We start from the raw sequence: 14,570 nt of genomic DNA, 5'->3' as shown, positions 1-14,570 counted from the left end.
CACTGTTGTAGCTAAATGGAGGCAGCATCTCCTTTGGTGTCAAATTTTTTCAGCTCTTTCTGTGTCAGTGAATTCTGGAATGATTGACATCCATCAGTACAAGAAGACTTTCAACAGGAACAGTGGAATTTTAGGAAGCATTAGATAACATATTTTGGGCTTGAGAAAACATTAACATCACTTACTAGAGCCCAGAGAATGCTTATCTGGGATTTTTTTGTATTTTGCATATGTACAAACTTAAGCAGGCACAATGAAAAGTTACTGAAATGATGGCAGGGATGCATCCCTACAGGAGGAGGTTGGGAGAGTTTGGTGTGTGTAGCCTAACAAATGGAAGAGTCAGGGAAGGAAGGTTAACAAGTCTGAGACAAGGCATGTAAGAGAATAAAAGGCTGTAAATTGACCAGGAAAAAATATGTTCTGGAAGCTGTGAAGTGACCCTCAGAACGAGAGTCCAGAACTGTGGAATGCAGGAAGAATTGTTTGGGATGGGGATGTTGTCCCTGCTTCTGCAAACAGAGGTGATTTCTCCCAAGCCTGTATAAACCTTTTCTGCTCCCAAGGGAACTCTAGGCTAGGTCAAATCTTTTACATATGAATGTGTTAGTAAGGGTTTATTAGAGCACTTAATTTTAGTGTGCAGTTTTCTGGCATCTTAACCAGATGAAAGGCCAAATCTGGTGGTCTTGCACTCAACCATGTTTTCCTAGTTACACTACCCTGTGGCACTGGCCTTCTCAGATCTGCCTGCTGATTTGATTGAGAGAGTAGTTGTGACTGGAGAAAGAACAGAAAAAGGGAGAGAGTAAAAAGGGAGAGTAAAATCATCACACTTATGGCTTTGAACCAAGTGTTCACGTGCTCTCTAGTATCAGTCTCATGTTATACTTACTGACCCCAAAACTGTGTGGACTCTGGAGCTGCTTTGGGCTCTGAACAGATGCTGGGGTTGTATCTTACCTGATAGTGCCTCTTCCAGATATCTTGATTTTCAGAAGGAAAGGAACTCTCTCTTCAGACACCACTGCTGGTAAATTGCCACTTGAGCAACTTAAGGTTTCCAGTGTCATGGAAGATGCACACTTTTTACTAGAATATGTGATGATGAAGTTCTTATAATAATCACACATTCACAAAGAAAGTGGTCATAAAAAGAAAGTACCCAGCACAGAAACTCTCAAAAGAGAGTTTTTCATGTTTTTCTTTTCAAGTTAATGGCTGCCTACTGCAGTCACACCACTTTGTGACAAGGCAAGGACATTCAGTTGAGCCCATAAAGTCATTCTAATTTGTGTGTTCATAGCCCACCCTTCACTACTCCAAGTGTGACTTTCACTTTTAGGACAGAGCCATGCAGTGAATGGATATGTAGGCCCTTAAAAAGAATATTTATCATCCTTGAAGAATCTGAGTGCCAAATCTTAATAGCATTTCTTAGAAAAATGACTGGAATTCACTATCAGATTTAGACGAAGAGCTGTAGAGATTGTGAATACTTGTCTTCTGAACCTCATTCCTGATAAAGAGAAGAGAGGTTAAAGCCTAGAACAGTGAAAACTTTCCCTCCAAAATGAAAATATTGAATAAAAAAATTCCCTAAATCCCTGGTGTTCCACAAATCAAACATTTTCAAAAGAACTCTTTCGTTTAATTTAGTCACTCTGAGATAAAATATTCAACCTACCTTTCTGCAATGTTAAAATACCTTTGTTAATTATCCAATCAGAAGTTATTCAGATTTTGAGGGTTTTTTCCTGTTCCAGCTGATGTCAGAAATACAGAAGACAAGGAGAACTTAATGTCCAGTCTGCATCTGATGAAACAATTGCCTTAGCACCCACTGACATTCTAATTGGAGTCTGCATAATGCAGAATCACAGCCTTACTTAAAGCAGTGCTCTTTTGTTCTGTTTAAGGATCCCTCTCTTAATTTCATTTAAATAACTCCCTCATTTAAATCCTGAGTAAAAAAAGTGAAATCAGTGAACAGTTACTGACTTCAGCGAAGGAAAAAATTCATCTTCCCTCTGTAAATCACTGAGACCCTGCTCCTCATTACTTGTTTTTCTTCTCTGATGGCTGCTTCTCCATTTTTGGGGATCTAATATTGCAGCACTTGAAGACAGGAAGGGTTTTAAGATTCAAAAATCTTGATCTGCATAATGAAAATATTTTGTTATGTGCAATTCAGTTCGGTGCTGGTAGTTCTCATTATTCTGATTACTTTTCCCCTCTCAGTTCTCAGCTTTTAGGATCACCATATTTTATATGAAAATCTGAAGTTTTCATATGCAAAAAACCAAATTTCACGTTCTCATGCTTCCGGAGAAAAGCTTGGAAGCATAAATTTTCAATATTTACTTCGAAGTAAATGAGTGAAATGACTGAAAAAAGAAACCCCAAAACCTTGCTTCTAAAAAGCCCACATAAAATCTGCCAACAAAAGAGCCTAACCTCAACAGAACCCCTAATTTCTCAGCAAGTGACTCTTAATTTGTGAACTTTTGTGAGTATTACTATTAGCAAAAATGAGGGTGCTTTCTTTTTTATATCTTTTGGGGGGTTTTATGTTACTCTCTCGAACTAGAAGGTAGAACGTGGTCCTACAGAATCCTGCCCTCTGAAATATTATTTGTTTGCATTTGTTGTGTGTACAATTCCTGTCTGGGCAGATGGTTTTAACAGGTGTCTGCATTTACATCTCTATTTAAATAAAGCCCAGGATGAGTTTCACACCACAAGACTGTGTATGAAATGCAATTAATATTCTGAAGCTTTCATTTTGTGGGTAGAAAGCTGATCTCATACAGGTAGAGCTAATGAAGACATGAGAGTGTTTACAGTAAAAGGTGAGAAAACTAATTTCCAGAGTGAGGATGTGGGCAATCAAACCTGAATGGAGTTGTTTTGTGTGCTGAAACTGTGGGTGAGTTAAAAAGGACAGATTTTAAAATTTTGTGGAAGGTCGTCTTGGAGGATACCTTGGAATCACCAGTAGAGGAACCCTGGGTTTTGAGATAAAATACCCAGAGGTTCTTTAACATCAGAGGTTTTATTAATTTCTTCTGCAGTGGGGTATAAAATTGCAGCTTTCAGTGCAAATGTTGAGATCAGGCAAGGTCCCAAGCATGTGTGCACCATTTTATTAATGGAAAAAAAAAAGGTGTTTCGTGGTCTTGATACTTCATCAGAAGTCTAGTTCTAGCCCAGTGACCAAATTTGCAAAAGATTTATCTGAACCAGTGACATTTTCTCCTAGTGACTAGTAATAAATTCAGAAAGACAAATTGTCAGGATACTAAAAATGGGTTTTCACTCTGTGCCTCTCTGAAAAGCAGGAGGTTATGAAAACCTTTGATTCTGCTTGTCAGTGAATAGAGGATCTGCAGGTCTGAGTAGTAACAACTCCCTGGTTTGCTTTTCAGGCTTCTACCCCTTCAGATTTTCCTGAGCAAATGATATTTGCTGCAGAATTGTCAGATCCTTTCAAGAATGTGCCTTTTTTCTTTGTGATGGGTGAAGGATTCTTTTGTACTAATTGCCCAGTGCTTTCTTGACTAGATATATGAACAAGGTTTGTATGTCCTGAATTCTACAGATTTGACACTTAAACATCACTTTTGGTGTGTTTGGTTGAGGTCTCTCCTTAGACAGTTATCAGCCCATAAACCCTTTTATCATGTCCAAAAATATGAAATCTACATGACTCTTAAATTCAGAATGTGTTCTGCTTTGAACAATATTCTCTTTGTCTTCAACACAAATCTGTTGGACTAATTTTTTTCAAGGTATTTTTAGAGAATTTCTTCCCAAAGTGAAGAACCTCAACAGAAATTATTTTAATGAGGTGGACATTTTTAGTTCAACAGAAGTTTCTCTGTGAGAAAAATAAATTAAAAGAATAATTGTGCTTACAAAAGATAATTAATTAAAAACCCTGTGTGGTGACAAAATTAACACCTTGTCTGACATGTTGAGAAGAAGAAAGTGTCTGGAATTGTACAAGTAGGATAAAATGTTCCATTTCACAGCAAGGCCAAGTCTGATTCTTGTAATTATTTCAAAAGGAGTAAAGGTCATTTTCTATTTGCTGCATCTGTATTATGTGAGGCTTCTGTACCAGGCTTCCAGAAGTTAACTCCTGACCTATTTAGATTGCCCAGATTTCAAAGGCAGCTTCTACTGTCACAAATGTGATAGAGAAGGGAATATGCCTGCTTTAAGTACTGACATACTTGATGTCCAAGGAGGCTTTTTATTTATAGCTCTGTGTGACAAGACTTTCAGCTGCCAGATGTCAGCAGCTGGGAGATCAGAACAAGATTTACCTCTTGCTTGCTGTGTTAATCTTTTAGAAGAGTTGTTTGTACTTAAATTTCAGCATATGTGGTTTGAGCTGGTTTGCTGATGGGGGCTGTTATATCTTTGCTTCAGTTGCTTGCATCCTGGGACCAAAAGAGTTTTCCTGTGATTGCATTTCTGTGTCTATTCATGCAGTAACATGAGTCAGAAAGGTGCTTTCAAAGATGCACCTGTGCACACAGAAAATGTCTTTCTGTGCAATGTGACCATTTAGATGTATATCAGGCTTTTTTTTTTTTTTTTTATAATCAGTAATCAAGTTTTACACACAATTTTGAGGCTCTGAGTGTGTAAGTTTATATCTGCATTTGCCTCATACTGGAAGATTGAAGGAGATACATCAAATTCTCTACCCACAGAGTCCAGGATCTCTAATAAAATCAAGACATCAATGTCCATAATTGAATGGGACAGTGTGTTTATAAGCATTGGTAGGAAAGGCAGCAGTTATGTGGATATCCAGAAGTGAATTAGTGTATTAAACCTTTCTTGGTGCATTACTCTAAGGCTTTCTCTTCTTTTTTGGTAAATCCTTCAAAGGAACAAAGACAGAGCAGGTCAGGGTGGAAGGCAAAGGCTTCCATCTGCTGCATCTGACTATCACCAGCTTAATTGGCAGAAAATATTTTGGCTGGTTTTCACAGTCTGCTAGAACTTCTAGCCAAGATTTTATAGCAAATGTCAGTGGCATGAAACAAATGGTCCAGCAGTTGGTTTCAATGAGGAGAACAAATGCAGACCAGGTGGGGTATTGCTGCCTTTGGTTTCTCTAAATGGGATCACATAAAACTTGGTGTCTGAAGTGCTTGAAGGGGGAGAGCAGAAAATGCATTGCTCTGCTTCAGTGGACGGGCTAAGAGTTGGGGTTAGGAGAGAAACACAAAGATGTAAATATTTTTCAGGGCCTCTCTGTAGGACCAGGATCAGTGTACTTAAAAGATGTGAAGGTAGAACTGAGAAATGTGTCAGGTGCTGCAGGGCTGGGAGAAGTAAGAGAGCAGTTTGTCAGCTGAGCTGGGGAAGGAGAAAGGAGCCTTCAGCCTTCACTTGGGTGCTTTGGGAAACAAACTCTGTCCCCACTTCACTTTTTTCTTTTTATTATTTGAAAAATTGCATTCACATCTTGAGGATGTATTCAGTAAATAGACTCATTTGTTCAGGGCCACTTGGATTCTAGAGCTAATGGTATTCACAACCATTGTGTTTGCTTGACCATTTTCTTCTTGGTCACTGTGTGCCCTCTCTCTTTTTAATTTTTTTTTTTTTTTCTGTCCAATAAGCAGCACATTGGCCCTAACAACCTTGAAATCAGAGTAGTCTGCACAGCAGCAGAAAGTCAGATTTTGAAAAACATCTTTGAAGACTGTGAAGCACAAAGTACTTTGGAAAATGTGGCTACACATGTCTAGGTTTAAAAATACATATTTGACTTTTCCTGCTCTTGAACTTGCCTTTCTCTTTAACCTTTTAAACTTTTTAGTCTCTCTCTCTTTTTCTTTTTTTTTTTTTTTTTTTTTTTTTTTTTTTTTTTCCCTCTGCCTTTTTCTTGGACATTCTTACCCTCCTGCTCTCATTTAAAAGCTGCCAAGTAAAATAACCTTTCAGGTTGTCTCTCTTCAGGACTAGAATACAAACCTTCAGAGACTGGGATTAGTGTTGTACCTATCTTCAACCACTTTTATTTTGCTTTTAAGCTTCCTCCTTTGCTAAGGTGTTCCTGTCTTGACAGGAACTTTGGTGACCACATACTTACAGTGACACAAACTGTGCTCAACCTTAACCTTCAGACCTGCCTTCACTATGATTCTTACATTTAATTTTCATTATTCCCTTGGTGTAAACAAGCTTTTAATTACAGGGAAAATGGAGAAACAGTGGCTGGAGGGGGACAACATTTTACATTTGTTAGCAAAGAAGTTCTATAAAGGATACTTGTGCTGTGAAGCTTTACCTTTTAATAAAGAATTGCTTCTATAACTTGATGCTAGACTTCTTGAAACTAGGTTTGCAGACCCTTAGTTAACAACTCATTTAAATCAATTTAAAAGTGTTTCATTTAAGTGCACTGTGTCCACTTGTGATTTGAAGACCAATATTGAATCCTATGTTTATAAAGATCAGAAATATCCTTTCTTGATAGTGTGGACTGAATCTAACCACAAAAGCTACTATTTTGTAATTTCCATATCACTCTGCATATATAAAACCAATAACCTCCCATAAAAATTGTTTAGGAAGATTTGAAGGGGAAGTTTGATGTGATGTGATGGATATTTTGTTTTATGAGCATGGAGCTCAGTGTTTTGTTTTATGACCACTGAGCCTAAGCCCAGTATTATTCCCAGGAGCCAACATGATGGATGAATGAGTGAATGTTAAAAATACATTTCCTTTTTTTTCCTCAGGTTCTGCTGCTTTCATGTGCAGAAGGTTTAGAATGTGTCCCTGGATTCCAGCAAAAGGTTTTTTATATTGAGCAGCCAATTGAATTCACAGAGGACCAGCGAATTCTGAACTGTATGTTATTTTCATATATTATTATTGTTAAAAATCACACTTGCTTATAAATTCCTATAACTTCTGCCATTTATCAGAAAGCCTTTTTTAATTTATTTTTTATTTTTTTGTACATAGGATTCTGATTATTGCCAAGATTCTGTCTGAGTTCCCCTGCATTAATCCTATATCTCTACAGACTGCCCTGTTCCATGTATTTGAGATGGGGAAATACTATAAGGAATCATATAGGACAATACAAACACTGTGAAAACTTAAAATAATTCACTTTTTTAAAAGTAAATTTACTCAATTTTTTTTAGTCTCTTCTCTAATCTTGGAAATCAAGGCTCGCCTATCAACTTTTCATTATTCATTTATCTCTGAAACTCAGATTTAGAAGCTTATGTCCTAGAGGTTTCATTGCCCAGACTTTTACATGAAATTCAGAAGAGACTGGATGAAGTTTATGATCACCAGTACCAGCAAATTGTTATTACATGTTTCACACAGCTGGGATATTCAGTAATATTCCAATGACCATTTGTCTCATGACAAAATCCTGCCTGGCACTGTACACTCAAAACATTAAACAGAAGCAGATTTAAGTTTCTTTCAGACCTGGTGTTCAATTCAAATGCTTTGTTAAAATTGTTCATTTAGTTCTGTGGCTCTGGCACTTCAAGGGTGTCAAACTGAGGTAGTATTTTATCCAATGATCTTGAAGACTTAAAGATGCTAAGTGCTGGCATTTTCATAACTTCCAAACATGCCAGCATTTTTATATATAATACATATTAGTAATATCTTCTTTTCCATGCTTGGTTACTTGGTGTTGAACCAGGAATTCTTCCAGATATGCAGCTTGGCATCTACTGAGAATATCTGAGAATCTCCAGATCCCATGGTGTGATAGGCATAGTCTGGTGGACCAAAAAAAGCATAGTAATACTATTATTAAATACACACATTTCTCACCTCAATTCCCTTCAGGTATTACTAGCAAATGTTGACATATTTTCACTGTTATCCACGTTTGGGTAAAGGTTTAATATCTCTGCATACTTGTTTTAAAACAGCACTAACTTTCAAACTTAAATACTAGAATTAGTTGCCAGAGCCTATTAAAATTACTCTCTTAAACTGAAGTCAGTCAATGTTTAACAGGTGCTAAAATAAGCCTTTAGGATAACATTTTTAGTCTCATCATTTTGACAAGTTACTTAGTCTGTGTTTTCAGAAGCAATGTAGATCAGAAGGAATAATGCTATGCAGAGATGTGAGGTTATTATTCAGCTTAGAAGAGAGCTTTCAAATTTCTAATGACTTTTGGCAATTTTATTTTCTTATAAATTCTCATTTTAAAAAGTTGAACACATTCCTACATGGTTAAAGGAAGAAATTCAGAGAATGTAGGAAATGCAATGGATTTAATAAGCAGGCAAAGTTGAAGGCTTATTTAAAGAAAAACAATATTAGTAAGTTAGTTTTAAGCTGAAATAAACAAAAAAAAATTGTATTTGGTTGCTTCTGAACTTAGAGGCTGTTGGGTGTCTGGCCTGATCTGCTGTTTTCTGCCTTTCCTCCCAAATACCTAAAGAATGAATTGGTTAAACCAAAGTTGACTGTGGTGACCCAGAAAATTACACTTGTGTGAAACTAACACAATAATTAAGACTCTATCATTAATGCAAGGAAAAGGGAAGAGCAGGAAGAGATTTAGAAATGCTTGGAAACAAGCTTCAGAATTAAATTATTTTAATGAAGAGACACTAAATTGGCCTAATATGTGATGTTTGACAAAAGCAGACTGTTGATGCATGACTCCAGTTAATTCAATCACTTGTAAACAGTCTGTCCTTCATGCAGCACTGTTAAACCTCTGCAGTTTCTTCATTCTTCACAGAATTGATATTTTTAATTGTTAGTTTGAATACATATTGCATGTTCTTGCATCTTTTTGTACCTGTTGCCCAGTGTAATTTAGCAGTTGCATTACAATGTGTGGCTTACCAGGGCTGTGTAAATTAACAGAGTGAATATGCAAAGCAGTGATTGCTTTTGTAGTTCTTGATAAGCCAAGGAGCTGCTGAATTTTTTCAGAAGTGCAATAAACCAGTTTATTTTTATTTTATTTTTCAATTTAGGCAAGGACATACTGTACATTTCCTTGCTAGTATCTCCCTTGTAATTAAATATGAGTTCTGTCTGGTTCTTATGGATTTATTACTTTAAATATAGTAATGTTAATTATGTTTTACATCTACTGATGAGAAGGAAGAGAAGCCCAAACTGAGAGAACAGAGTTTTTATGTATCATCACCTGATTCCTGATTTGTATCAATGTCTTTTCAAAGCCTACTTAGAAGTTGGAAGCCTACTGGAATTCTGTTGCTATTTCTTAGATTTTGTGTCATTGTGCTCAGGCTGAACTGCTATTATTTTTACTCACCATTACATCTGAACAAACAGCAACCTCTAAACCCTGGTCCATTTTATTACCCTAATTCTGTTATGAATTTTTCCCAGTTTTTACCACTTATCAGATCCTTTTCTGACTACTTGTGTTTTACATGACCACAGCCAAAATCAAGCATTGCTCTCCTACTTTGAGTCTGCCCATTTCTTCTCCCTGAATGCAGTTTTCTTAAACCAGTTTTCCCTTTATATAGTTGGAGAGGATTCCTAGGGTCACTTTCTGGAAATCCTAGAGGGTCTGTCCACATAAGTCCAATTTTAACAAGCAGTGGATCACTGGATTTTTTCCTTATATTCTGTTTTTTTGTTTGAATCTAGGACCACCTTCTGCAACGGAATAAAGATTGCTACAATCTTGATAAGCTGATAATTGGCAGCACTTAATTACAGGTTTTACACCTGTCTGAAACATTTCTCCCTGAAATACTTCCCAATGGGCACTCTTGGCTTTGCCAGGGCTGATGGATCACTGGGAGTGACAATGCTCTGTCACGCCAGGCTGAGAGAAAGTTCCTAATCAGACTCATCAAATGTGGAAATGTAATTGTGTTACATTAATCATGTTTATACTTAACATACATGAGGCCTGGCTTTTGGGGGTATCTTTAATTGACAATGAATCAAAAAGTGCACTTGAAAAATTGAGGCAATTAACATAAAGGCATCGGGTGATGTGTTGTGCATATTAAACTGGGGAATTCATTGCCACTGATTTAAATGTCAAAACAAAGGAAGTTTTGACCCTTATTTAAAGAGCATTAATTTGGATGTTAATTAATGGCTGACCTCTCCTGTCTTACGTGATAGATTGCATGTTTCAGAGCTTGGGCTGCTTCAGGATCAGGGCTTTGCCTGTCTGCATTTGGGTGCTTTTTCATTCTGTGGATTTTAACAAAAGCTTTTCTGTTCAACCATATTGAAAAATCTTTGTTTACTCATATGATGGGAAATATATTAGTCTGCTTATCATTAATGCTGAAAGGCAGTTCTGTTGTCTAGCAGAGCTGGAGCTTCCAACAGGATTTCCATTGTTCAAACTGAATAATACCCCTGGAAAAATCAGACAAGCTCATTCCTATAATTGCAACATCCCAGGTGTATGGATCACAGCACCAATGATGCTCACATCAAGACATTTCCAACTGATTTTTGATGAAGCCATGTGACACTTCTGATTTACCCCCTCCACTCTTCCCACTGATTACCCTGCCATTTACCTGTACAGATGGCCTCTTTCTGTGACTCTTCCATGCTATCAGTGTTACTGTTGCTCTCATTTTCTCTGATCTATGCAGTCTGTGTTATCACACACACTTGATCCATCTCCACTTGCCTCACTTTTTCTGCACCTTCCATAAAGCCCCTTCAATATACTGCAATATGTCAAACCTCTATGGAGTTTTAAGGACATTTATGTGCCAGTTAACTCTTCATGAGGTCTTGGGTAGTTGGAGAGGAAGGAGGGAGTTGTAGCTTGCAAATAAAATGCTCAAGTAAGGTAAGGTTGAAATGTAGTTGGGGGTTTTCAAAATAAAGAAGTTTTCCAGCATATTTTGAATCCCAGAAGCATTTTAAAATGACTTCTCCTTCACAAAAATCACTTGCTATGTTAAGAAACATGTTGTGTAGAAAATGTGGCCCTTATTCCTGTGTGGGGCATGGGTTTTTCAGAAATGTCTGTCAACTTTTCTACCCAGGTAGCAGAATGCTTTTTCCACTCTAAAAATACATCTTAATGTGCATGTGCCCATGCACAGAACTTGAATATCAGAGCTTAAGAACTAACACTTGGATACACAATTAAGATGAGGCATCTGGGACTCTGTTATGCCATGTGGGCAGAAATACTGGTCAGGATTTGAAGCCCAGAGATGAGAAATCTCTTAATCACTCTGTTCCTATTTAAATGGCTGTAAGAAGCCACATTCCTGTTGCTGAAATGCCAGGAAATATGCAAAATGGTTGCAAAATAGTGGAAATAATTTTAAAAGTGAGAGCTTGGGAACTTTACAACACATGGTTAGGAGGCAGAGAGAGGGGAATCTTCAAAGAGAAGACACTTTTGTGCCTAAATACCTGAAGCTTTGCTTTCTAATTGAAGATTAATGCCTGACTCTTACAGAGGGGTAGAAAGCTGTGTGTGCATTGCAAATATATGTTGTGACTAAATAATATAGAACATCTCAGATGTCTCTGAGGAGATGTATGCAGACTGGTGTTGCAACAGAAGGGAGTATCATACCTCCTGTTAAACTGCTGGCACACATGATTAAAGCAAAGCAAAACAGAAAAACTGGTTGAGTGCCAGGTGGTCACAGATACCTTCCAAATGGTGCAAGTCAACCTATTAACAGGACCTGAGGGGAAATGTGGTTTAAAAGGACTGTTTGATTTTTATGCATGTTTAATTAAACCACTTTTTTAAAAGGGAGGACTTTAGGCTGACCTATGGGAAAGAGTTATTTAGTCTCTGAAAAGCATCTTCAGGACAAAGTCAAAACCTGTCAGGGATAATCAAAATTATAACTTTTGTAATATAATTATACTCACACTTGAACACACAGGGTTTTTTTCCCCATTTCTTATTTAAAGCAGGATTTCCTGAACAGAGCAATCTGTCTGTGCATCAGCTGGTGTCTGCTTTAATGCACACTTCTCCTCTTTACACAGCTTTCTTCTGGCATGGGATCTCTCAGTCTCTTTGAGAATAAGTAACTCTGGCAGGAAATTCATGAAGTCTTTCAGAAATTTATTAGATTGAGTGTTTTTTTCTAGCTGTAGGCTGGGGTTCCTTCTGTCTCCATCAGCTTATCCACCCAAACTCCTTTTTTCCAGAGAAGGGAAAGGAAAAGTAACTTTTTATTAATTGATTCTGAAAACCCTGGTCATTTTGGAATGACTTTATGCATATTTGTATGCCTTGTACCTGCTTCTGCTTCTTGGGCAGACAAGTGCAAGCTGTAGATAGCAGAGTAAATGCATGTCATGTCCTGTGAAGTAAATATTAACTAAAATATTGGTGGTGTTTTTTTTTAATCCCTGAAAAACCATCAAAACAGGACAGTGGCAGTATTTGCTGAAATAAGAAACTGGCTAAAGAAAGCCTGTGTGAAAGGAATTATCTTTAATAAAAATCTGAAATTCCTTTCCTAAAGAATTATTTTTAAAATAGGTGAAATAAAACTGGGAGCCCTGGGAAGGCCTAAAAGACAATTGCTGTGCCAGTCTGGGTTGTTGCTTTGCAGTCAGGAAAAAACAGCCCAAAACATCAGTGCTGCCCTTTTTTTTTTCACATTTGGACATACTTGAAACAAAACTGAGGAGCCTTTAGAGAAGCAAAAGAGAGGCAATACTGGAGCAGCTTTCAGGTAGCTGAGAAAAGAAAAATTTAACACTGCAACTGTCCCCAGCATTGATAATATCTTTGAGAGTTGTGTGGCACTTGGTAGTAAGTACCACAACTTTTAAATGCAAGTTAAATTCAACTAAATTATAATCTAATTAATGTGTGGAACCATTCTTCAACCAAGGATTGAAGCTGATTTCACTAAAGGACAAATTGTAAATATCTTCTATCCCTTATTAGCAGTGGTGGGAACATTTTGGCTAGTTTTATCCATAGACCCAGTTGTCTTTTTTTCCAGTTTTTTCCAGAATACCAAAAAGATGGTTGCAGTAAATTATTTCATTTTGTATTTTAATTTTATTTACATTACATTCTGGAACTGGAGTATATTTAGCTGTGCTGATAAGAAACATCATGTAAGTGCTTTCAGGCACGTGGGCTTTGTTTAGTGGCAACAGAAAATGTGCTCTGGTTTGCTAGAAAACCAAATTGCCTGGTTACAAGTAGGACTCCTGCAGACTTTATTTAACTGAAATTTTAATTACAGTGCCAGTTCTCAACTCCTACAATAGAACAGTAGGGGCACCACTATGAATTGACCTTTATAAAGCATTAACACCAACCTACACAAAAATGTAACTTCAGCTTTAAAGAATAAATGCAATGGGAAGCAGAAATCAAAAATTATGAAAACAGTGTGTTTATAGTATTTTAACTTTTGGAAAAAACAAAAATACACTAGTGTGGACACCAAAGGGGTGTTGGATAGTTCTCTGTATCCAGCTTCTGGTCCTCACACAAAAATGCTGCACTGTTGGCACAGGAATCTTTTAATGGTTTTATTGTGCCCTGAGCAAAGCAAAGCTTGAATAAAGGATACTCTACAAACCATATGGGAAATGTTGAATTATAAAAGCCAGCACCTGTTTCTTTCCCTAGAAAAGTCCAGGAAATCCCAGGTGCTCACTTGTTCCATCTGAACCTTGTCACTCTTCTCTCCCCTCTGTGCACAAAAAAGTCACAATTTGGGAATTGCATCCTGGGCTCCTTTCTCCTGCTGAGAGTCACAGCCCCAGGGAAGGTCTGTGCCCAGCTGCATGGGAATGTCAGTGCCACAGCACTTTTGGAAGGACAAATGGGCAACAGTGCTGGCTCCCAGCTTCACACAGCACCTAAAATGGTCACAAATCCAAATGCATTTTGGGTTAATTCTGGCTAAAAGAGTCCCTGAGAAGTGGTGTGGCAGCTCACAGTATTTCGTAGTTCTGGCATCATGGAAAGATGATTAAGAGTGTATTCCAGGTCCTCCCTTGTCTTTAATATTATTCAGAGCACAGTTTAATCAATTTGACACTTTTTTTCATGAAGCTGAATTGAAACTCTAAACATAAGAATACCTTAAACAAATTGGATTTTATGCCCCCTACTAAAAATGAGATTTAAAGATGTTTCAATGCCAAGGCTCTAAGTTGCTTTTATGTGACCTGAAACATTTTGTTTTCATCCCCTGTCACCTTTATCTTGCTGTTTGTTTGACAGGTGAAGCATTAAGTGCCCAAATCCACTATTTCTTAGCTGTTCTGGTGATGTTAGGTTTCACAGCACACTGTGTCATTATGGGATGGACAGCTGCTGTTAGTAAGATCCACCTATTTCTGGGATACATAATTTTAATCTTGGCTCTTCTGGGCAAAAGTGCTGCTCAGACAGGTTTGTATTTGTGAAGAAGCAGCTCAAGTGTGACATGAGAGAGAATAAGAAATAGTGATCTCACAATGTTTTTCTAAAGAGGTGAAAGCAGTATTATGGGAGTTTTATAGTGTGATTGGCAACCAAACATCTTCCTCCATTTGAATTTTTAAAAGTTAGGTTTGTAAGTCAGGAA

At 37.3% G+C, this 14,570-nt stretch overlaps 1 protein-coding gene across 1 annotated transcript in view; it reads left to right on the top strand.

The window, feature by feature from the left end:
- CDH13 (cadherin 13) overlaps positions 1-14,570 on the top strand; it is a 402,793-nt gene that overhangs the window by 75,233 nt on the left and 312,990 nt on the right. Inside the window, exon 2 of the mRNA XM_071756616.1 lies at positions 6,771-6,882. Coding sequence (XP_071612717.1) covers positions 6,771-6,882 — 112 coding nt within the window. The remainder of the gene's footprint in view (positions 1-6,770; positions 6,883-14,570) is intronic.

Source organism: Heliangelus exortis, chromosome 13, assembly GCF_036169615.1.
Source record: "Heliangelus exortis chromosome 13, bHelExo1.hap1, whole genome shotgun sequence".
Lineage (NCBI taxonomy): Eukaryota > Metazoa > Chordata > Aves > Apodiformes > Trochilidae > Heliangelus > Heliangelus exortis.
The sequence above is the reverse complement of the archived record's forward strand: the minus strand, read 5'-3'. Positions and strand labels throughout refer to the sequence as shown.